The 22,467-nt window shown below is 63.0% G+C and overlaps 6 protein-coding genes across 20 annotated transcripts; 4 read left to right on the top strand and 2 right to left on the bottom strand.

Annotated features, from left to right (window-relative positions):
* The first annotated feature begins 585 nt into the window (after positions 1-585).
* On the top strand, positions 586-6,884 carry ACOT7 (acyl-CoA thioesterase 7). Of its 8 annotated transcripts, none has more exons than XM_015882583.3 (10): positions 586-702; positions 1,090-1,207; positions 1,585-1,741; positions 2,257-2,348; positions 2,440-2,554; positions 2,875-2,889; positions 3,143-3,229; positions 4,577-4,693; positions 4,842-5,026; positions 6,316-6,884. In XM_015882583.3, the coding sequence occupies exons 1-10, from the start codon at positions 650-652 to the stop codon at positions 6,436-6,438; spliced, it is 1,062 nt and encodes a 353-aa protein (XP_015738069.2). In that variant the 5' UTR covers positions 586-649; the 3' UTR covers positions 6,439-6,884. The 8 variants fall into 8 exon arrangements, with proteins under 8 accessions (XP_015738069.2, XP_015738070.2, XP_015738071.2 ...); XM_015882585.3 differs by lacking the exon at positions 586-702 and adding an exon at positions 743-951; XM_015882584.3 differs by lacking the exon at positions 2,875-2,889.
* Positions 6,885-7,188: 304 nt separating this feature from the next.
* GPR153 (G protein-coupled receptor 153) lies at positions 7,189-10,904 on the top strand. 6 transcript variants are annotated; one of them, XM_085509258.1, is made up of 8 exons: positions 7,192-7,338; positions 7,889-7,982; positions 8,411-8,880; positions 9,021-9,450; positions 9,513-9,702; positions 9,777-9,967; positions 10,036-10,467; positions 10,498-10,904. In XM_085509258.1, the coding sequence occupies exons 1-8, from the start codon at positions 7,220-7,222 to the stop codon at positions 10,669-10,671; spliced, it is 2,100 nt and encodes a 699-aa protein (XP_085365384.1). In that variant the 5' UTR covers positions 7,192-7,219; the 3' UTR covers positions 10,672-10,904. The 6 variants fall into 6 exon arrangements, with proteins under 6 accessions (XP_015738043.2, XP_085365385.1, XP_085365384.1 ...); XM_085509259.1 differs by having other exon boundaries at positions 7,191-7,338; positions 9,555-9,702; positions 10,036-10,904; XM_015882556.3 differs by having other exon boundaries at positions 10,036-10,904.
* On the bottom strand, positions 7,345-7,891 carry LOC146759905 (uncharacterized; the record flags this gene model as incomplete). Its single annotated transcript, XM_085509329.1, has 1 exon — positions 7,345-7,891. A coding segment is annotated over exon 1 (351 nt), but the record flags the coding sequence as incomplete, so codon positions are not given.
* A 93-nt stretch (positions 10,905-10,997) lies between the features above and the next one.
* Positions 10,998-14,155, top strand: ICMT (isoprenylcysteine carboxyl methyltransferase). Its single transcript, XM_015882597.2, has 5 exons — positions 10,998-11,280; positions 11,468-11,556; positions 11,665-11,834; positions 12,367-12,584; positions 12,748-14,155. The coding sequence occupies exons 1-5, from the start codon at positions 11,038-11,040 to the stop codon at positions 12,928-12,930; spliced, it is 903 nt and encodes a 300-aa protein (XP_015738083.1). The 5' UTR covers positions 10,998-11,037; the 3' UTR covers positions 12,931-14,155.
* Positions 14,156-14,260: 105 nt separating this feature from the next.
* Positions 14,261-19,110, bottom strand: RNF207 (ring finger protein 207). 3 transcript variants are annotated; one of them, XM_015882552.3, is made up of 17 exons: positions 18,720-19,107; positions 18,514-18,646; positions 18,277-18,421; positions 18,128-18,209; positions 17,982-18,057; positions 17,787-17,912; positions 17,638-17,678; positions 17,465-17,537; positions 17,309-17,377; positions 17,153-17,221; positions 16,948-17,069; positions 15,745-15,934; positions 15,479-15,664; positions 15,353-15,404; positions 15,161-15,278; positions 14,995-15,075; positions 14,261-14,726 (listed from the first exon to the last, which is right to left on the bottom strand). In XM_015882552.3, exons 1-17 carry the CDS (start codon positions 18,908-18,910, stop codon positions 14,582-14,584), a joined length of 1,899 nt encoding a protein of 632 aa, XP_015738038.2. In that variant the 5' UTR covers positions 18,911-19,107; the 3' UTR covers positions 14,261-14,581. The 3 variants fall into 3 exon arrangements, with proteins under 3 accessions (XP_015738038.2, XP_015738037.2, XP_085365383.1); XM_015882551.3 differs by having other exon boundaries at positions 17,638-17,684; positions 18,720-19,105; XM_085509257.1 differs by having other exon boundaries at positions 17,638-17,684; positions 17,787-18,057; positions 18,720-19,110.
* A 709-nt stretch (positions 19,111-19,819) lies between these two features.
* RPL22 (ribosomal protein L22) lies at positions 19,820-22,426 on the top strand. Its single transcript, XM_015882617.2, has 4 exons — positions 19,820-19,858; positions 20,316-20,420; positions 21,063-21,187; positions 22,223-22,426. The coding sequence occupies exons 1-4, from the start codon at positions 19,847-19,849 to the stop codon at positions 22,365-22,367; spliced, it is 387 nt and encodes a 128-aa protein (XP_015738103.1). The 5' UTR covers positions 19,820-19,846; the 3' UTR covers positions 22,368-22,426.
* Positions 22,427-22,467: the final 41 nt, after the last annotated feature.

Below are 22,467 nucleotides of genomic sequence, written 5' to 3'. Positions count from 1 at the left end.
GCACCACGTGCTGCCTGGGGGCACCGAGGTTTCAGCAGCGGCCTTGGCAGCCAGCGCGGTCAATGTGCAGCCACAGCCGTGGTTAATTACCAGACAAGCTGTGGCACGGGCCCCTTGATGCAATGGCCCGGCAGCGCTTGCACCCCGCTTCTGTGCCAGGTCTGGGCTTGTCCCTGCCCCATATGGGGGCACACAGAGACCCTGCCAGGCCCTGGCTTTGGAGGTGCCACCTGCGGTGGGTGCAACGTGGCAGTGCAGGGCTCAGAGGAGCTGAGAGGTGCTGCACCGCCATGAGGGCTGCAGGCTCCCCGAGCCCCCCCTGCCACGTGCTGTGTCACAGCAGCAGCTCAGGGCTCGGTTGGGAGCTGGCAATGGGGGGGGACCCTCCTGCACCCACTGCCCCGCTTTGCCCTGCGCTGCCCCCCGACGAGCGGAGGCCACGAGCCGCTCCACGACGGACACGCGTGGCTCGTTGCGGAGCTCCGTGTGTCTCCCCTCCGTCCGTTCCGCCGCACGACGCCGCTCCCTGGCGCCCCCTGGCGGTTCCCTCGGTCACAGCGGCGGCTCCTCCCCCTGCGCACGCCCGGGGCGGGGCGGCGCTTCCCGGTTCGGTTCCGCAGCGCCGTTGTTGGCGGGCGCCGGTGCCGCCATGTCGGAGCGGGGCGCGGCGGGTCCGGGCCCGGCCACCATCCAGGTCTCCAGGTAACGCCGCCCCTCCCCGCCCCGCCGGGGTCCGGTGCCGCCGCCCGCCCGGTGCCGGTGTCCTTGAGCCGCCCTCGGGCAGCGCCGCGGGGCGGAGCGATGCGGCCGGGATGGGAGCGGGGCGGGTCGGTGTCGGGGCGTGCCGGGATGGGAGCGGGGCGGGGGCGGCCCGAGAGCGGCGGGTACCGGGCGGTTACCACGGCGATGGGCAGGAAGCGCTCACCACGTGCTGACGTCTCCGGGCATCCGGTACGGTACGGCACGGCGCGGTACGGTACAGCACGGTACGGTACAGCACGGTACGGTACAGCGCGGTACGGCGCGGTACGGCACGGTACGGCACAGCATGGCGGGGGACCCCCCCGCGGCTGAGCGCTGCCTCTGCAGGATCATGAGACCCGACGACGCCAACATCGCGGGCAACGTGCACGGCGGCACCGTGCTGAAAATGATCGAGGAGGCGGGAGCCATCATCAGCACCCGGCACTGCAACTCCGGGCAGGGGGTGAGCGGGGACGGGGGGAGCTGCCTTGCTCCGTTCGGTGCTGCGGGGCGGCCCCGCTTTGCAGCGCTGCTCCGGTTCGGGAGCTGCGGGCAGGGCAGGGAGCGGGGCCTCCAGCAGGACCAGCGGTGGGAGCAGCTGGTGGAGGAGCCGCTCCCTGCCCTGCCCTGCTGTGCTGTGCACTAAGTTCATGCTGCCGGAAAGCTTTTTGCTTCCTGCATAAGGGAGGATCCCCCCCTCCATCTCTATGGGCACAGCGGGTGCTGAGCATCGGCTCTCAGGGCTCCCCGGGCCCTGGTGGCTCCGTACCCTCCTCTTCCTCCCTGTCACGAAGCTCCCGGTGCTGGGTGCTCCCTGACCTCGCGGTGCTGTGCCCCCAGGAGCCCTGTGTGGCTGCGTTGGCACGCGTGGAGCGGACGGACTTCCTGTCACCCATGTGCATCGGGGAGGTGGCCAACGTCAGCGCCGAGATCACCTACACCTCCAAGCACTCCGTGGAAGTGCAGGTCAACGTCATGTCTGAGAATATCTTGACAGGTAAATGCTCCCCATGCGGGCAGGGCGCTGCTGCTGTGTGCCAGGATGGCAGCCAGGACACTAGAGGGCTGCATTCACTGCCTGCATCCCTGCTGCTGAGTCCCAGCATGCTGTGCTATGGCACGCAGGGCACTGCCTGGTGACATGCAGAGCTTTCGGTGCCAGGCAGGAGCTCAGAGTGCCTCCAAGTGCTCAGAGCTCTGGGGAAATGAGAGCTGTGAGCAGGGGGCACGTGGTGATACCTGGGCTTCATTCACCCCTTGCAGCACCAGGGTGGGCTGGGCAGGGGGGGAAGGTGGGCACAGCTGTGTGGTGTGGCTGCTGCTTTTGGTGAAAGATGGGATCATTTAACACACGTTTCCAGCTTTGTCCTGACAAAAGCCCTTCCCTGCAGTTGCCATGGTAATCAGCTGGGCTTGTCAGGATGCCTTTGGAGTGTGCTGCCTCCCAAACACCATCACAGCCTCATGGCTGCTCTGCTCCCTGCCTTGCTCACGCTGCCCTCCCTCTTCCAGGGGCAAAGAAGGTGACGAACAAAGCGACGCTGTGGTACGTGCCGCTGTCCCTGAAGAATGTGAACAAGGTGGTGGAGGTGCCCCCCATCCAGGTAGGGTTATGGTAGCCCTGGATGCAATGGGGACAGCTGGGGGTCCCTGCTGGCACAGTGGGAGTGCAATGCCGTGTGCCTCTCGCTGCAGTACATGCACAAGGAGCAGGAGGATGAGGGCAGGAAACGCTACGAGGAGCAGAAGCTGGACAGGCTGGAGACCAAGCAGAGGAATGGCGACGTGATCCTCCCAGTGATCAACCCAGGTAATGAGGCTGCTGTCAGCGACTGCTGCCCAGAGCAAATGGTGACTGTGGGCTCAGGGTCCAGGGGGCTGAGCTGGGGTACAGAGCCGGGTTTCTGCAGCTCACTGCCTGCAAGCAGTGCTGCCGTGCTGCTGTGTGCTCGGAGCTGTGGGGCCAGGTGTGGGGCATGCAGGTGCTCGCAGCTCCAGCATGGCCAGATGATCCCAGAGTGCAGCCCGGGCTGCAAATGGATGTGCAGGGATGGAACTGGGTCACCTTGGCAGTAATGAATAATGCAGGTTGCTTAAATGCCTTTTCTCCCTTGCTCCTCATGCTCACAGATAGGCAGATGAAAGGTAAGGCTGTGCACGGCGCGCAGTGGGCGCTGCCTTTGAGGTTGTGTGTGAGGCGTTGGGACCAGTTTTCTGTCCACAATTCATGTCACTTAGGTTTAATGGCACTCGCATGTCAGTGGACAGCAGTGTGTGCATGGCTGGGGGGTCCCGACATGGAAGCACCGCTGTTTGCATAGCGCAGGGCAGCATCACCCATAGGCTGTGGGGTGCAATGCCAGGCTGTGCTGACCCTGCTGTGTCTCCCCATGAGCAGAGCCGCACACGGTGGGTTACAGCCAGTCCAGCCTGATCCACCTGGTGGGCCCGTCGGACTGCACGCTGCTGGGCTTTGTGCATGGAGGTGAGTTAGCAGCACGGCTCCGTGTGGGGCTTGGCACCGGGTGAGTCCCTGGGTACAGGGTGGGATTCAGCTTTGGTGGAGGGGAAGAAAAGCTCTTTTGGCACGTGGGCACTTTGCAGCTGGTGTCTGCAGCCCGTGTTTGGTGACAATTATGATGCACCATTTAGTTCATTTCTCCTGCGTGGCGCTCGCAGTCCCTGAGCGCTGCCTAATGGCCCCGTGCGCGGTAATCTGCTCACAGAGAGCCGGAATGAGCCCCTGGGAGCCCGGAGCCAGCAAATGGGCTGATAGGGTGAGGATAATTGAGCCGTGCAATTTTCTCATCTACCTACAAAGCGCAGCCAGCCGAGCTGTGAGCGCAGCGGTAACAGATGCTGCTGTATCCGGGCAGGGCAGCGGGACGATGATCTGCAGAGCAGGGTGAGAGCTCTGAGGTTCAATTCTGAAGAGCAGAGCTGAGATGCCACCAAACTTCAAGGTCTAATTAGGGAGTGTGAGGTCTAATTAGCACCAGGTGGCAGATGGGGTAAGAATAGCAGCAGGGAGAGTCACAGGATGTGGGAAACATCCCACTGTGTGAAGATGCAGCGCTGGGGCTGCACAAAGCTCCTGTCCTGCTCCTTAGCAAGGAAAGGAAGCACATAGACGGCGGTGACTTAACCAGCAGTGACATGGCCTGGGGAGCGCCGGGCAGCACCGCTCCTCCCTGGGGGTCTGGCACCGTCCTGGCAGTAATAAAAACGGGCAGTTGCCATGGCAGCTCTGCATTCCCAGGCGGTGCTGCTGCCATCCAGGTCAGTGCAGTGAGGCTCAGGCACCCGGTGTGGCACATGGCTGCTGTGTGCCAGGCAGCACCCCGCCTTGAGAAGGGTTTGTTATGGATGTGCGAGAAGAAATGCTGTTAAGAATAGATCCTTCAAAGACAGTCAATGTGCTGTCACTGCTTTGAGATCCACAGGCAGTTAAATATTGCACTTGGAAGGATCCGCAGCACCAGATGTTTGGAGATGTTCGGAGCCAGACAGGGATTTTTTCCCCTGTAGCCCAGGAAACTGACACAGTCAAACAGTAAATCCTACAATCTTGGTGCTGTCTTTTAAATTGCAAATCCTGGATTATAAATACTGCGTGTGAAATGACTGTAATTTGTGTTGGAGTGATTTCCTCTGGGCCGGCAGCTCTGCAGGGATGGGCGGGGGGTGATCCCCCACTGCAGCAGCAATAGGGGCGTGCAATGTGCTGCTTTGTGGGTGCTGTTTTCAGGAGGCGACCTTTGAGCTCCATAGTGTTTAGGCTCTGGAAGCTCAGGGTTTGAGCTGGGCTGCAGCCTCTCTCCTCCCCCCGCAGGGGTCACCATGAAGCTGATGGATGAGGTCGCTGGGATCGTGGCCGCCCGTCACTGCAAAACCAACATCGTCACCGCCTCCGTGGACGCCATCAACTTCCATGAGAAGATCAAGAAAGGTGAGGGGTGGGCACGGCTGGGGCAGCTCTGCACCTTGGGTTGGCAAAGCAGCAAGCAGGGCGGGGGGCATCCGATGCCTGGGCGATGGCACTGGGTGTCGCATGCACACGAGGGCCGTGCTGTGGTATGGTGCTCTGCACCCTGCAGGCAGCGTCATCACCATCTCGGGGCGCATGACCTTCACGAGCAATAAGTCCATGGAGATCGAAGTGTTTGTGGACGCCGACCCGTTTGTGGATGAGCCGCAGGAGCGGTACCGAGCCGTCAGCGCCTTCTTCACCTACGTGTCGCTCAGCAAGGAGGGGAAGCCGCTGCCGGTGCCCCAGCTGCTGGTAAGCTCACAGGGATGGTGCTGGGGGCTTTGCTGCTTTCTCACAGCTCAGTGCTATCGCTCTGCTCTGCTGCAAGCATGGGAGCTTTCAGGCCGCTTGTTTATTAAACACCAAATATTTTCCATATTTGGGCTTTTCATGTGATGCCCTCAGGGCTTCGTTGTCCAATAAAACCTCTTCCTTGAATTATTCAGTAGAAAAACATAGGCTTGAGCAAGCCTCTCCAAGCCAGGCTGCAGGGTGTGTTCTTGTAATTCCTCCTGGCTGAAAACTGCCAGCTCAGAGATGGGTTTTCCCTTCTGATGATGGAGGAAAACCTGGCGCTGGGCTCCACGCTCCACTGCTTCCCCCGGTGCTGGCGCGGTGCTGCCGGTGGGGAGCTGCTCCTTGATGAATGCGCTGTGCTGTGTGGCTCCTCCTGTTTTCAGAGTATTTCGTTGGCTAATTGAAAACCAGCCATCCCAGCTGCATCCCACCTCAGCTCCCACAGCAGGAGGTGCAGTGCTGCCCCAGCAGCATCCATCCCCTGCCTGGTGCTTTCCCATCTCCAGCTGTAAAGCTTGGGGAATGCATGTTGCTGGGATGAAATGCACTGCTCGCTGTTAGCCTGCTGCTGCAGATCCCTCCTGCTGGTGCTGTCATGGTGCTCCTGGTGCACATTGTACTGCAGCCTAAGCATGAGCTGCGGGTGCTGCTCATCCCTCCTGGAGGGATGCTGGAGCAGGGCAGCCCACAGCCATGCAGTGCTGCCATGCTGGGGTCACTCCTGCATGGAGCTGGCATCGAGGTGAGCGCAGCTCTCAGCTGTGATTGCACCGCCCGCCCAAGCAGCCCATGAGGGCAGTCGCAGTTGCATCTTCCTGCTAGCAGTAATTTAATTATTAATCTCCGTGGTCCCGATGGAGCTCAGAGTAATGCATCTTTAACGAGCTCTCAGAGGGAGCCGTGCTGTGTGCAGCGATGGCATTTCTTTTTGCTCTCTGCTGCCCGCGGACCCTCAGGGCTTCTGTGCTGTGGGGTGGGGGCTGTGCGGGGCCCTCCGGCGTGGAGCAGGGCTTCATAGAGGGGCACATCGGGGCTGTGGGGGGTGTGTGCCCGCTGGAGCTCAGAGCGGGAGGATGCAGCCCAGCCTCCAGACGCTGCTGTGGGCGATGCTGAGCCCGACAGCTGGGAAGGAGCTGCGTGCATCGATCCAACAGCCCGTGTCAATTTGCCCACGCGTCAGATGTGCCCGTCCGGCTCCTCATTAAGCTAATGCTCGTGGCACTGCTTTCTTCTGGTTCCGCCAGACGGAGAGCGAGGAGGAGAAGAGGCGCTTCGAGGAGGGGAAGGGCCGGTACCTGCAGACCAAAGCCAAGCGGCAGGCGCAGATGCAGCAGGCGCAGATGATGCATCAGGCTGCCCAGCACTGACGGCCCCGCGCCGCTCAGCCCGACCTCCCCGTCCCCATTCGTGTTGTGTTGCGTGTGCGGGGCCTCGTGTTGCGGCCGTGCCGCCGGAGCGGGGCTCGTGTGCGGGTCTGGTGCCGCCTCCCAGCCCGTGGTTCGGGTGGCTCATCCCGCATCCCTCGGTGGTTCTGAGCCCCGGTTGCTGCTTTAATCCGCCCGTGCCGGAGCGATGCGGGCGCACGTGGCAGCAGGAGGGACGCACGAGGCCTCGAGTCTTTGTGATGCTGTATGTCCTACAAACGTACACCAAAGCTTATTTATGATACTCGCAGCTCTAAACGCGACCAAGTATTGTATTGAATGTCTCAGCCCGTTCCATTGAAATCTCTAGGTAGTTTCTCTGTGCGCATTCCAGTTATTTAAGGAATACTGTGACATAAATAAAGTCTGTCATCTTTGACTGAAATAAAGCGGGTGTCACTTTTGTTGTTCTGGAGCGGCGGTGCCGGTCAGCAGCTCGTTCCGAGGGCCGTGCTCCGGGACCAGGACACTCCCCCGGGGGGGGTCGGAACCCCCCGGTCCTCACGGGAGGGGCCGGAGCCCCGCGGATGGACCCGGGTCACGGTGCGCAGCGGGGGGAGCTGGGTCAGGGGAGGGGGCTCGGCGGTCCCTGTCCCGCCCCGGGCAGCGAAGCGGAGGAGCCGCGGCTCCCACCGGGACTCGGGCGGCCTCTGCCGGGGCTGCTCGGGGGGCGGGGGCCGGGCCGGGGTCCGTGCCCGTGCTGCGCGGCGGGCGGTGCCGAGGCATGCGCCATGCGCCGTGCTTCTCCCGCCCGCCGCGGCCCCGGCTGGGCGCTCGGCTCGGTGCGGGCAGCAGCCCCGCGTCGGGGCACGGCACCGGGCTGCGCTGCGCCCTCAGCGGCAGGTACGGGCGGGGCGGCACCGGCACCGAGCCCGGCACCCGCGGCGTCCCGCTGCCCGCAGGGCGCATCCGCCGTCGGGCGGCTGAGGAGCGCGGGGCTCCGGTGCCGGGCGGGGGGCGGCGGCGCCGAGGGTGGGCGGGGGGCGGCGGCCGCGGGGGGGAGCGGCGCTGGGGCCGGGCGACCCCTCCGGGCGGCCCGCGAGGAGGCAGCGGAGCTGCGCCCGACGACGCCTCCCTGCTCCGGGCCGCCCGCGTCCGTTCCGGGGGGCTCGAGCCGTGCGAGGGGTACCGGGACGCAGCGGGGAGCGGGAGGGGCGGCCGGGCTGCGGGGGGTGTGCGGGGCTGCTGGAGCCGGAGCATCCGCGGAGGACGGAGCGTCCACTGCCGGTCCGAGCAGCGACCCGCCGGGCCGGGGGGCACCGGTTCGATTCGAGGCGGTGTCACCCGCGCCCCGAAACCCCCCCGGGAGACGCGCGCGGGGGGACGCGGTTACATAAGAGCGGATGCTTTTCCCCTTTTCTTTTTATTTTTTTTGTTCCTTCTTTTTGTTCAGCGCGTCGCTCAGCCCCCCGGGGACAGACGAGTGGTGCCCCCGTGCGGGGACTGTCACGCGTCGAGGAGCAGCCCCTGCACGACCCACGCGGCCGGTACCGAGAATGTGGGGTGTCAGGGAACTTCCCGGGGCTTCCCTTGGCGGCACAGCGGGCTCCGGAGGCTGCTTTTCCTATAGTTATTTTTAAGAGAGAAAATCTCCTAATGGGAAGCCCAGAATAGCTCCTGACTTTTGGCAGCCGTGTGGGCAGCTCTGGGTGCTGAGCTGTGCCCCGTGTGGGGGTCCCTGAGCACTGTGCTGCACATCACAGTGTGGGGACATGGGCAGCTGCCGTGCCCGGGGTGAGGCGGTTGTGCCAGCAGTGCCTGCTCACCGCTCCAACACAAGGAGTCTAATTATAGCTGAGGCTGCAGCGCTGGCGGGCACCGTGAGCTCAGGCATCTCCTTGGTGGGGAAAAGCCTGCCGGGCTGTGCTGGCACCGAGGTGCCTGTGGTGCTGCTGACGGCCTCACTCACTTGCAGGTGTTGGGCTTGGCAGCCCCCAGCACTGCCCGCCCCAATGGAGCACAGCGTGTCCTAGGATGCCTCCGGCCGCAGCCCCGCAGCGCCCCACTGATGGTGCCCCGTCCCTCCACCATGCACGATGAGCAGCAGCTGCCTGGCAATGCGGTAGCTTGGCTGGCGTGTGCCGGCGTCTCACTGCTCGCCAACGCCTGGGGCATCCTCAGCATCAGTGCCAAGCAGAAGAAGTGGAAGCCGCTGGAGTTCCTGCTGTGCTCCTTGGCTGGCACCCACATCCTCAACACCGCCATCCCCATCACCACGTACGCGGTGGTGCAGCTCCGGCAGTGGCACTCGGGCTACGAGTGGAACGAGGGGCTCTGCAAAGTCTTTGTCTCTACCTTCTACACCCTGACGCTGGTCACCTGCTTCTCTGTCACCTCCCTTTCCTACCACCGCATGTGGATGGTCCGCTGGCCCGTCAACTACAGGTACCACAGCCCAGTCTGCCCTGTGTCCCATCTCTGGGTGTCATTCAGTGCTGCTGCTGGAGCCCAGGGAGAGGGCAGCAAGCGCTGGCATACAGACCCCACAGTGCTGAGCACTCTGGGGGCTCTGCCCCTCTCCCCAGGCTGAGCAACACACGGAAGCAAGCTGTTCACACTGTGATGGGCATCTGGATGGTCTCCTTCATCCTCTCCACTCTACCAGCAGTGGGGTGGCACGACACCACCGAGCGCTTCTACGCCAGGGACTGCCGCTTCGTAGTGACAGAGATTGGCCTGGGCTTCGGCGTCTGCTTCCTGCTCCTCATTGGGGGCAGTATGGCTGTCGGTGCTGTCTGCATTGGCATCGCTCTCTTCCACACTGTCTCTGGTCGGCGTGGCCCCAACGCCAGCAGCAGCCGCTTCCACGTGCCCACCATCGTGGTGGAGGATGCCCAGGGCAAGCGGCGCTCCTCCATTGATGGATCCGAGTCCATCAAGACCTCCCTGCAGATCACCTATCTGATCACCATCATCGTCCTCGTCTATGACAGCCTGATGGGCTTCCCAGTACTGGTGAGTGCAACTGGGAAGGGGTGCGGGCGTGTGGGGCTGCTGGTGATGGGCCAATGCTACAGGTGGTGAGCGCTGCCAGCCTGCGCTCGGACACCTCCTCCCAGTGGATGGTGCTGTGCCTCCTGTGGTGCTCGCTGGCGCAGTCCCTGCTCCTGCCCCTCTTCCTCTGGGCCTGCGACCGCTACCGTGCCAACCCACGTGCCGTCTGTGAGAAGTGCCGCTCCGTGCTGGCCAACGACGACGAGGACGAAGGTGGGGTGTGTGGCAGGGGGGGATGCACTGAGGGCAGGGTGTGCCCAAAATGACAGCGCACCCATTCCTGTCAGAGAGCAGCCTGGAGGGCGCGGTGGCCGTGGCGGGAGAGCTGGTGTACGACCGCCCCTACGAGTACGGCTGCGCGGCCGAGGTGTTGGTGCTGGACCCTATTGCCACGCGTGACTTCTCAATGCTGGAGCAGGGCCTGCCCCCAGTGAGCCCCGCCAGGACGGAGCCAGGGGACCGCACGCAGTACCTGCAGGTGAGGGTGGGTGCTGGGTGCCGGGCCATGAAGCCGCGGCCCCCATTGCTCACACAGCTTCCCCACAGGTTCCCCCGCTGCGGCGCTTCTCCCACGACGAGGCGGAGCTGTGGAACGGCGGCCACATCGCCGCGTACCTGCAGCGCTGGGGGCCGGGCGGAGACGCGGCGGGGCTGGCCCGGCTCCTGGCAGCGCATCGCGACCCGCCCCGCCACGGCCTCGGCCCGCACCCCGCCGAGCGGCTCCGCTGCTCCTCCCGCCGCCGTTCCGCAGACAGCCTGGCCGTCCCGCCGCGCCCGGCCCGGGACCTTCACCCGGTTGAACTGCTCCCGTTCGGCGCACAGCGGGGGGCGGCGGGCGGCGCGGGGCGCTCGGCCTCTACGGCATCGCTGCCCGCGGCCGAGCGGCACCAGGCGCTGCTGAACGCGCTGCCCATGGCCGCGCTGCAGCGGGAAGCACCGCGCCCGCCCGGCCCAACGCGCGGCCTGTCGGTACCGGGTCTATCGGTGCCGGGTCTATCGGTCCCGGGCCTGTCGGTCCCGGTCCGGCCGTTGGCTCCCGAGGACGCGCTGTGTCTCCCGGTGCCGGTGCCCGGCGGGGGCTGCGCGGGGCGGGCGGGGCCGGGCAGCACCGGCAGCTTCGTGAGCTCCGAATCGTCGGGGTACGGCACCTGCACGTCGGGCTCCATCGGATCCGCCTCGTAGGCCGGGACGGACCGGACGGACCGGGGGGGGGGGGTCGGTTTGGGGCCGGGCGCCGTGGAGCCGGTAACGGGCCGCTCCGTGCGGGGCGTTTTTATCGCCTTTGTCCTTCGTGACTCTCGGTTTGCAATAAAACAGCGCCGCCCGGAGCTGCGGCCTAACGCCGGGACTGCGGCCTGCAGCACCGCCGGGACCGACAGCGGGAACCGGAAGCTCCGGACGGCGAACCCAGAGCACCGCGCAGGCGCGCGATTTCCTCTCTCTCTCGAGATCGCCGAGATCGTCTCGCGAGAACTGCCGCGGGAGCGTCGAGCTGCGCGCGCAGCCGTTTCCGGGGCGACGCGGGGCGGGGCGGGGCGTGCCGCCAAGATGGCGGCGGCGGAGGCGGCGGGACGATGGTGGCGGTGGCGGCGCGGGCGGCTGGGCCGGGAGGCGAGGGCGAGTCTGGCCGCCTTCCTGCTGGGCGCGTCGGTGGCGGCGCTGCCGCTCGCTCTGGGCTCCCCGCCCGCCCTGCTCGCCGCCCCGGGGCTGCGGGGCCGCCTGGCGCTCGCTCTGCACGTGGCCGCCGTGAACGCGGCGCTGCTGCTGCTCTACCCGAGGCCGCTCTATAAGGTGCGAGACGGGCCGGGCTGGGTCGGGTCGGTTCGTGTTGGGTCGGTTCGGGCTGTGTTGGGTCGGGCTGTGTTGGGTCGGTTCGGGTCGGTTCGTGCTGGGTCGGGTCGGTTCGTGTTGGGTCGGGTCGGTTCGGTTCGGTTCGTGTCGCGGTCCCGTGGCACCGCTCCGTTCGCTCTCGTTGCAGATCGCCATCCGTGCCGCCTTCCTGGGCTTCGCGTTCGGCTGCGGGCTGCTGCTGAGCGCCGGCCGCTCCGCGTGGAGACACTTCGGATGGTGAGGGCGGGGGGGACGGGGGGGTGGGGGGGTATTACCGGGACACCGGGCTCCGGGGCCGAGATCCGAGCGACCCCCGGGCCCCGCCGCGCCCCCCCCTGCCCGCAGGTACATGTGCTCGCTGTCGCTGTTCCATTACTCCGAGTACCTGGTGACGGCCATCAACAACCCGCGCAGCCTCTCGCTCGATTCCTTCCTGCTCAACCACAGCTTCGAGTACAACCTGGCCGCACTGTCCTCGTGGGTGGAGTTCACGCTGGAGAAGCTCCTGCTGCCAGGTCAGCCCCGGCCCGAGCTGTGCTCCCTGACACCTGCTGCTGGCACTGGATGCTGCTTTGGCCGTGCCCATAAAGCTGTGCTGCTAATAGAAATGGCCTTGCTTAAGTTACGTGTGGCTGCAAACCAAAGCTGTTTGCTTTTTGCTGGAGGCCGGTGCTGCCCTTCCCTGGCTCTGGGGCTGCCTCCTGCTGAGCTCCAGGCTCACTGGGTGAGCTCTGCTCTGCCTGAGCTTTGCTTCACTATACAGAGCCAGGTCCTGCTTCACACTGTGTCTCAGAGCAGCCGTGTTTTGTGCTGCAGACGGTGCCATTGGCTCAGTTAAGGGGTGGGGGTGCAGCAGCTGATGCTTTTCTTGTTGCAGAGTGTTGAGCACATCCCTTGTGCTGTTCATTGCTTTGCTCTGAGGTGGGGCAGAATCCCACCCGCCTTCATGTCCCTGCCTGACCCCCCTGGGGTCCCACCTGCACCCCCTGCCCGCAGCGTGGAGTCCCCTGCTGGAACCTGTAGTGACCCGTGCTTCTTCACTTGCAGAGATGAAGCAGATCACCTGGCTGAGTACTGTAGGGTTATTGATGGTGATCTTTGGGGATTGTCTGAGGAAAGCTGCCATGCTCACAGCTGGCTCCAACTTCAACCATATTGTTCAGAATGAGAAATCGGACACTCATACTTTGGTGACAAGTGGGGTGTATGGGTGGTTCCGGCACCCGTCTTACGTGGGATGGTTTTACTGGAGTATTGGAACACAGGTACTGTATGCAAAACCCTCCCATCCTTTCCTCTTATAATGTGTTTGTTAATGCTGCCCCAAACCTGAATGTGACAGAACCGCGGGCTGTCAGCATCGGTCTCCTGGGGAGATGGGGCCGTGGTGGAGCCCATGGGTCGGTGACCACTGTTGTGTGTTGGCAGGTGTTGCTCTGCAATCCCATCTGCATGGTCGGCTACACTTTAGCATCCTGGCGTTTCTTCAGGGAGAGGGTAGAAGAGGAGGAGATCACGCTCATTCACTTCTTTGGAGAGGAATATCTGGAGTACAAAAGGAAGGTGCCGTCAGGTCTCCCTTTTATTAGAGGAGTGAAAGTGGAACTGTAACGCAGGCTGGAACCGGACAGGTTGAGCAAACCTCCAGCTCTGGGTGAGGAACTATGCATAGTGCTGGCGCCGAGCAGCCTGCTCCCATTTCCCGGCTGTCCGCTCGCTGAGGGCTGCAGGGCTGGGCAGCCTTCCAGGTCACTAGGAGATCAGCAGCTCGTTCATCCTCCTCGATAAGAGTCCTCTGTTGCACATTCAGGGATCTTCTGGATAACTTAGCCTATAGCAATCTTAAAGAGAAACGATCCTCCTGCCTGAAACAGCTGAATTGTACTGAAGCTCACGTGGACTGATGCTTTTGGAGAATGAGTTTTGCCCTTCCCACCCCTGCGCTGGAAAGGTGCCAGCTGGAACGTTGTTCTTATGGCATAACAATTTTAAAGCTCTTTGACCTTACAAGCCAGACAGCACAGCTTCAATCCCCGGAGGCCTGGTCCTGCAAGCCCCTGGCTGCTGCTCGGACAGCTTGCAGGAGCACACCTCTCTCTTTCGTCTTGTTGGATGCACCGCTCTGTGGCACATCTGGGTGTCAGCTGGCAGCATGGCACAGATTGGGGTTCCCCTGATGGAGCCTCCTCTGTGCTCCCGGCACTCTTGCATTGCCGGCACCTCCATGCCATGGCTGGGGGATGAGCTGGCTCTCGTTTCTCTCAGTGAGCTCAGGAGCCATCCGGCTGCTTCTTTCCCAAACCTCCTTGCTGTGTCTGCTCAGTCCATGCAGACGGTGCTCATCCAAGACCTGCTTCCAAATCGTGCTGCTTCCTGCCCTGCCAGGCGCCTTCACTGGCCAGCTCTGTCCCCGGAGATCCCAGGGCTTTGGTTTGGAGCGTTGGGAGGGGGCTTCCAGAGAGCTGCAGTGCTTGGGTGGGGGGAAACCTGGGGTGTCGGTGATGGTGGGAGAAGCTCCTCCCAGGGAAATCCTCTCTAAACAAGAAGAGTTTGGCTAGCTAACGCTATTTTAAACATTGCCATTTTGGAAATGGTTCCTATTCAAGCTTTGTGGTATAATTTATTCTGTTGTGATATACCAAAGAGGTTCACTGTTTTCTTGGGTTTTACGTCATTCTTCCTTGCTGGAATGGAAACGAGTCGCTTGTCAGTACACGCTTCGGGCTTGCAGTATTCCTTGGCAAGGTACTGTGATTCAGCTCAGGAAAGAAGGCACTGATGGGAATCGCTTTTGTGACTTTTTATAAAAGAGATTAAAAAAGAAACAAACCAAGAATTGCCAACTTGTGGCTGGTGGTTATTGGGGGGACCTGGAGGTTATTGGGGTTGGACCAGTGGGACCCGGAAACCCCTTTGCCCTGGGCCAGAACAAAGAGCAGAGTCCATTTATGCACTTTTATTTTCACTTTTGACACACAGGATGGAGAATATAAAGGGATTTTCATTCCGTCGTCCTAAGCCAGATGTTTGCTATGTGACACACTACAAACTCAGCCACATTCACTCTGTTTTTCCAACCCTGCTCACAGCAAAGGCCACGAGTTTGAACGTACTACAAGGAAAACCACAACCTCTGCTAACAAAAAGACTAAAGTAAGTAGAATCCAGGTGTGTTGGATACAGGGCAGCTCTCACACAGCCTGACCATGACTGCACACCGCAGTCGGTCACAGCCAGTGTGGAGCAGCACAGCTCTGGGTGCTCAGCTCGAGCCTATGGGTTCCTCCCGGTCTGTGCTCAGGGTCCCGCTCCTCTGTGTGCTCCCACGGTGCTCCTCCTTTGGGGATGGGTCCCCGGGGGTGCCCAGCTCCTGCTCCCTGCTGGCTGTGCCACTGGGTGAGCTGTCCCTATGGCAGGGGCACAGGCTGGGCAGGCAGCTGAGCCCGCTGGGTTAAGCAGCTCTTTTCCAGAGCTCTAATCCCCTCCGATCCCTTGTGCTCGGAGGGCACACAAGGGCACCTGACCCCCCTGGAAGCGCTTTGCTTTCCCTCCCCACTGTCCAGAGAAGTGTGGGGTGATGCAGATGGCACCAAAGTTTCCCTGTTGCCAGCGTGAGGGGCTGGAATGAGGCATCCCTGTGCACTGAGGTGCCTGCACTGAGTGGCTGTCACCTACCTTAGTGCTGCTTCACTGCTGTCATCAATCCTGAGCAGTATCTGTGTGCGCTCATCCTTGGGCTCCCGGGGCTCCTGCAACCTGCAGCAGGACGAGCCGGACTGTGGTGGGTATGGGAAGGGGAACAGGGCTGGGCCCCAGCACTGAAAGCACCCGCACTGCTCACCTGGGCTCCAGCCGCTCCTTCACCTTGGCGATGGAGCGAACGTAGGGCGCGATCTGCTTGGTGATGGTGGTCAGGCAGCTGTTCTCCTGCCGCAGCTGCAGCAGGTCGTGGAGCTGGGCTGGGGGCGAGAGTGCTGTGTCTGTGCCTGCAGCACTGAATGGCTGCGGGGGTGGCTCTGCCCATCAGCTGTACCTTCATAGATCTCCTGCTCGTTGGCCACTCTCTGGTACGTCTCCTCCCAGACCTGTAATGGGAAAAGGTGCAGCTGGCACAGGGACACAGCACTGGGGGAGGGAGGAAGGGATCCTGCCCCTGCACCTCCTCAAACACGCTGCGCATCATCTCCACTGAGGAGTAGTGGGCTGCAATCTGCACATCCATCTGCAGCGACTTCTGCAGGATCTCGCTCATGATCTCGCTGCGGATGAGGGAGTGGTGCTTGGTGAGGTCACGATGCAGCTCCTGCACCTGGTCCTTCAGGCTCTGGATCTCCGTCTGCAGCATCTGTGTGCATGGGGGAGAGGCACAGCAATAGGCAGCGAGCGTCAGGAGCTCCCCCTTCCAGCCCCCCACCTGCCCCATACCCGGTAGGTGTTCTCGTAGTTGCGGCAGTGCTCAGCAAAGGGCGTCTCACGTCCCTCAGCCAGCAGCACTTTGGTGCTGATGTATCGGTGCAGCGTTGGCTTCCTCACCATGGAGCTGCTGGACATCTTATCTCCAGCGGGGGGACAGCCGGGCACCATCAGTGTCTTGGAGCATTGGCCGCCGGGGATCCTGCATGGAGGTGACAGCGGTGGGATGCAGAGGGCGGCCCCTGGGACCTGGCACTGCCTGCAGCCAGAGCTGCACCCAGGGTTGGAGATGTCCATCCCCTGAGATACATACTGCCAAAGCCCCCCAGTGCCTTTCAGTACCCAGGTTGGTCAGAAGCACATTGTGCTGCCTCAAAATCAGGTTTCTATAGCAAGCCCTACACTGGTGCTCACTGCCCTGCCCAGCAGCTCAGCTCTGGCACAAAGGAGGTAGGAGCTGCCTTTGTGCAGCCACATTTCTGCAGGAGCTCCCCGCCTGCCTCTGCCCCGTCCTGCTCCCCTACTGCTGCCACCACCTCCCCCAGCTCCCTGCTGGCCCCGTGCAGCACTGCAGTCCCACCAAGCAGCACCAGTTCCCCATCAAGCAATACCACGATCCCACCGTGCAGCGTTGCGGTCCCACTATGCAGCTCCGTTCTCCTGGTGCTCAGCTGCCCCATGCCGCAGAGCCCGGCTGGGTGCGAGGAGTGGTGCCCACGGGCAGCAGTGCCTGTTTGTCCTCTCTGCGGGACGAGCAGCCGGCAGCGCCTGGCAGGGCCCGCACCACTGTGACATCAATGGGCCTAAATATATCCCAGCAAGGAACGGCCGGGCACTTCTCTGAAATTCTGATAAAAATAGTGGTGGGCCAAGAGGCTGCAGGGCCGCGGCAGAGCGGGGTGTGCGGTGAGCAGGAGCTGGCACGGCGCTGGCTGGAGCACGGTACGGCCCTCGCTGGGGTTGGGGACCAGGCACGGTGCTGCTCGGTGTCCGCTGCCAGCACTGCCCGCCCCGTTCCCAGAACTGTCACTTGAAGCCCCCGTGCCTGTCGTTCATCAGCACAGCTGCATTCTGTGCTGTCCCCAGGCCACCTCCATGAGGACAGGCTCAAGGGCAGGGAAGGAAGTGAGCCTGGCACGGCGATGCAGCGATACAGGAGGGAGTGCACGGCACAGTGCATGTCCCCCCTCTGCCCACCCCACCCCAGCACCTCACATGTTTGCTCCGGTGATGCCAGGCCCGATGCCGCCAGCGCTGCCCACCACGGAGCGGCGAGGGGTGAGCACCAGCAGGGGCTCCAGGCAGCGCGCAAACTCAGCGCGGTACTCGGTGTTGATCTGCAGGGTGAGATGGGCAGTGGGGCTGGGGCTGGGGCTGGGGCTGCCCGTGGGGCGGTGGGCAGGGGTTGACCCCACGCTACCTTGCTGGTCTGGGCTGGCCGCAGGCGATGCGGCAACTTGACGATCCTCTGCAGCCGCTCCATCAGTTGCTGGAAGGCAGCGTTCAGGTGGGCTCAGGGTTGTGGGGGGTCCCGGCACTGTTTCACTACATGCTGTGCAGTGCCAGCACTACTCACATAGCCCAGGTCCAGGAACTCGGCTTTGTTGGCGGAGCTCAGGAAGGCTGAGCAGATCACCAGGTGGACCTGTGCACAGCGCTGTCACTGCTGCCACCTCCCTGGGCTCTGTCTGACCCTCAGCCCTGAGCCCTGGGTGACCCGGCCCGGCCCTACCTGCAGGGTGGGCAGCAGGGAGGCGAGGTGGGCCAGCTGCTCCTTGAACGCCTTCTCCTTCTCCTCGTGCTGGCTGTGTACAGCAGGAGCCGGCCGTGAGGCACTGGGTGCACACCAGGAGGGCACTGTGCCCCAACAGCTGTGCTGGTGCCCAAGGCCCCGCAGCCCCTCACCTCTGCACAGCTTTCAGGAGGGCTTTCTTCCTGTCAGAGAGCTGCTCCTGCCAACAGCATGGGCACACAATACCCTGCAGCCGTGCTCCGTGCCAGCACCACCTACGGGGCACGGGGCAGCTGGGACCCCCGTGGGCACAGCCCCCCACCTGCATGCCGCTGAACAGGGCGTTGATGGCCGACTCCTCCTCGCTGGCGCTGTTGCGCACCTCCTCGATCATGGCCTTGAGGAGGACGATGGCCTCACGCGTGGATGTCTGCAGCTCCTTCACTGCCTGCGGGGCAGCACGGGGGGTTGTGGCACCACTGTGACCCCACACCCACCCGACCCCACACTCACGTACCAGCACCGCCTGGTCCAGCTTCTCACAGCCCTGCACATACGCCGTCTCGATGTCAATGCAGTGCGCTCTGCTTTCCCTATGGCAATGCGGGCAGTGAGGGCACGGCTGGGACACGCAGCCGTGGGGACGCGTACGGGGACACTTACCCCTGCATGTCCCTGAAGCAGTTGATGCAGAGCATGGACTTCTTCTCGGTGGAGAACATGATGTAGGGCTCCTCGTGCAGCGCTGTAAGGGACACGGCCGTCCTGCCCGGTGTGCATGGCACAGCGCGGTGCCTGCGGCTGGTACTCACGGCACTTCTTGTGGATGGCTTTGGTGCGTTTGCTCAGCGACACGATCTCGTGGCGGGCGAAGACCTTGGCGCGGTGCGTCTCCTCGCGGCACGAGGCGCACAGCGGCTGGCTGCACGTGTTGCAGAAGCACATGGTGTCCAGGTCCTGCCGGTACACGGGGAGGTGGAGGTGGAGGCGGCGGTCCACCCTCTGCAGGTGGAGCCCCATCGGGGTCCCGGCCTTTGCCGGCTCCTCACCGCCTCGGCGCAGCGCCGGTCGCAGTTGGCGCATTGCGCGTCCTCCGAGCCCTCGGCCGAGCCGTCCACCAGGAACTGAAGCAGCCGGTCCACGGGGGGCAGCCCCGTTCCGCCCCGCACCACCGACGGGTGCCTGAGGGAAGGGGCGGGTTGAGCGCCGACACGGGGCGGGTCCCCGCGCGCGGCCGCGTCCCGCGTGGCCGTACCCGCACAGGGGGCAGCGCAGGCGGCCGGAGGCGGCTCGTCCCCGCAGGCAGCTGGCGCAGAAGGCGTGGTAGCAGTCGAGCAGGCAGGGCTGCTGGAACGGGCCGTGGCACAGCAGACACAGCAGCGGGTGCCAGGCGCCCCGCTCCAGCTCCGCGCAGCTCCCGAGCGGGGAGAAGATGCCGCCCGCCATCCGCAGCCACGGCCCCAGCGCCGGCCCCAGCGACACGGGGCGGAACCTGGCGGCTATTTTTAACCGCTGCCTCGCGGGGCGGCGACGGTGCGGGGGAGGGGACGGGAGGGGGGGGCAGCACCGATGGGAGAACGGCCAGGGATGGGGGGGGGCGTGGGGTGACCGCACCGCGAATGGACCGGGACACCGGGCGGACACCGGGCGGTCATGAGGTGTCATGGCGGTGTCATGGCGGTGTCATTGGGTGTCATGGGCTGTCATGGGGTGTCATGGCGGTGTCATGGCCGTGTCCCTTTCAGGACGTTCCCGGTGACACGCTGCTCCCCGTGTCGGTGATGGAGCCCCGTGGAGACGCGTCCCCGTGACGGGGTGACCCCGGTGACAGCGCGTCCCATCACGGGCTGTCCCTCGTGCCATCCATCCATCCATCCATCCATCCATCCATCCATCCATCCATCCATCCATCCATCCATCCATCCATCCATCCATCCATCCATCCATCCGCCGCTCCGTGACGGCGGCTCCGTGTTACCGCGGACACGGACACACTGCGGGTCCCGCTGGCCGCACTGTCCGCACGTGGCCGCACCCGGCGGTGACGCGCCAGCGGGATTTTGGCCCCGCCCCCTTTCTCTGACCCCGCCCCCAGCCCCGCCCCCCCTGTTCCCCTGGCCGCGCTCAGGCCGCACTAGTTGCTGGCAGAGACGCTGCGGGGCGGGGCCGTGCTGCGCGCAGCGGGCGGAGCGCATCGATGTTCCGGCGCTCGTTGTGTTCTCCCTGCGCACAGCACGTCCCGCCGCTCTCTCTGTTCTCGGCCCGGCGGCGGCGTGGGCGCAGGCGGTGTGGGGGAGCGGCGCATGCGCGCTGGCAGCCCGAGAGCTGTTCCGCGCATGCGCGCGGGGCGGCGCTCCCTTTTTGCCCCTCGCTGGAGCCGCCATGGCGCCCGTGGTGAGTGCTCGCCCCGTGCCCGTACCGCGCTCCGTGCCGCCCGGTTCTATGGCCGCCCCGTTCTGTCTCCGTTCTGTTCGCTGCTCCCCGCTCTGTCCGCTCAGCCGCTCGGACCCGCCTCGTTCTGCTCCTGGTTGTGCGGCCCGGCCCGGCCTGGCGCAGCTCGGGCCTACGCGTGGTGCTGGGCCTGGGCCGCCCCCTGCGGCTGCTGCGGGCTGTGGGCGCTGCGGGGCTCCGCTCTGACCCTGTTACCCCCCTGCCCAAGCCGCCCCCTGCACTCAGCCCCTCTGTCCCTCTGTCCCTCTGTCCCTCCGTCCCCTCACGGCTCTGTTCCCTGTGTCCCCTCACGGCTCTGTTCCCTGTGTCCCCTCACGGCTCTGTTCCCTGTGTCCCCTCACGGCTCTGTTCCCTGTGTCCCCTCACGGCTCTGTTCTCTCTCTGTTTTCCCGTCCCGCAGAAAAAACCCGCAGCGAAGGGTGGCAAAAAAAAGAAGCAGGTGCTGAAGTTCACGCTGGACTGCACGCACCCGGTGGAGGATGGCATCATGGACGCCGCCAACTTTGTGAGTGCTGGGGCTCCTGTGTGCGGCCCCTCTGCTCTTGTCGTTGTTCTTTGTGCTCCTGGGGCAGCACCGCTGCAGCACAGCCCAGAGCATCAGTGTGTGCGGTGCTGAGTGCTGCTGGGGGTGTATTGCTGCACAACAGCCTGCAGCTGAAGTGTGTGTGTATCCCACGTTAGTATCCATCCCTGTGAGGTTTTATTCCATATGCAGCAATGGAGCAGAGCACTGCGTTCCATTGCTGCTGGATGGGCGCTTTCGGTCAGGCTTTGCTTGTTGCTGTGTCCTCTGAGACGTGGGTTTGTAGTGAAGAAGCCTTTGGGAATACTTCATTTGGACCTGCAAGGGTCATTGAGTCCAAGAGAAGCATCTTGCTCTGTTCTGATTGTAGGAAATGTCGTCTCACTTTAATGGTGTGGGCACTTGGCCTTTAGTGTTTTCCCTCTGCAGGTGTGAACGGCTCAGTGTGAGCTGTGCTGTCAGCCTATGGAAACTCAGAGGATCCAGGCCCACAGGGAAAGGCTTCCCTTTGCTCTTCAATGACACGTGGTCGTTTTGCCTCCTCTTAGTTCCGAGCAAAGCCTTGAAATGCTGAGCACAAACAGCTGCCAACAGCCCTGACTGAACGTCTGTGCCCTCTTACAGGAGCAGTTCTTACAAGAGCGGATCAAAGTGAACGGGAAGGCTGGAAACCTGGGTGGTGGCGTGGTGACCATCGAGAGGAGCAAGAGCAAGATCACTGTTACTTCAGAGGTGCCCTTCTCCAAGAGGTGAGAGCATGGTGGGTGCTGCAGGGCAGGGCTGCAGGCTGTGCTGGGCCCGTAGCACTGGGCACTGTGTGTTGGTTGCTCAGTGTTTGGGTAACGAGGGCTGTGGGTCCTTTGCCTATCATGGAATTAGGCTCCGCTGTGGATGTGTGTCATGAGGAGTGCTTTGTTGTGGTGGGGCTGCAGTGCTTGGTGACGATGGCATTCTTAGTGCTAGAGGTGCAAGATCTGAACCTCTAAAATGGGAATGTGTGAGCAAGCACGAAGTAATAAAGGGATGCTTTGCATCAAGGTGCTGACCTGGTTAAGCACCACGTGCAGTTAGATACAGGGATTGTTCCTGAGGGGTTTTTAAGACGGATGAGGCTGAGGAACCTCAGCAGGATGGCTGTGTGGGATGAGCAACCAACAGGAGTGGAACTGGGAGCTGGGTGCTCCTGTGCTGACCACACCCTCAGCTTCATAGAATCATAGAATAAGGTTGGAAAGGACCTATATGATCATCTAGTTCAACCTCCAACCTTCCTGCTGGTGTTTCGAGGTGGCAGGCAGTCAGTGTGGGCATGACCTTATATATCCAGGCTGTTCCATTACAGCCTCTTTACCCTCATCCTGCTGGCTGTCTGCCTGGCTCTTGCCTGATATTTCTGTCCCTTATCTGGCCTTGATAATGTTGATTTTGTTTGCTGTGGGTAGAGATAGCAAGTGGGGGAAGTGGAGGCCTGCAGAGGTGTGTGTGTGTGTGATGGTGGTGCTGCTGGTGACTCTGTGAGGCTGTGCTGTGTCTCTGTGGCACTCAGTGAATCCTGGGGGCTGCAGAGAGCATGCAGGGAGCTGGGCCTTGGTGGTGGTGGGGGTGTCGGGCATCCCTCCTGTATGTGCACACTGGGACCCTCCCCCAGCACGGGGGGCTGAGGGCAGCCCTATGGGGGGGGTCAGGAGGCAGCAGCTCCTTTGCTGTGTGTGTGGGAGGCAGCAGGGCAGGCTGTGCTCCATGCTGTAGTGCTGTGAGCTGCCCCAGCCGCTGTGATCCCGCAGGTACCTGAAATACCTGACCAAGAAGTACCTGAAGAAGAACAACCTCCGCGACTGGCTGCGCGTGGTGGCCAACAGCAAGGAGAGCTACGAGCTGCGCTACTTCCAGATCAACCAGGACGAAGAGGAGGAGGAGGAGGAGGACTAAAAGCGGAGCGGGATCGTTTTTGTACATTGTACTGAATAAATTGTGGGAAAGAATTGTTACCGCTGCGTTCCCGACATGATGGGGATGGGGGTGAGGGGGG

This window comes from Coturnix japonica, chromosome 9 (genome assembly GCF_054131305.1).
Source record: "Coturnix japonica strain WE chromosome 9, WE-NBRP24, whole genome shotgun sequence".
Classification (NCBI taxonomy): domain Eukaryota; kingdom Metazoa; phylum Chordata; class Aves; order Galliformes; family Phasianidae; genus Coturnix; species Coturnix japonica.
Note: the sequence above shows the minus strand (reverse complement) of the source record. Positions and strands in the feature narration are given on the sequence as shown.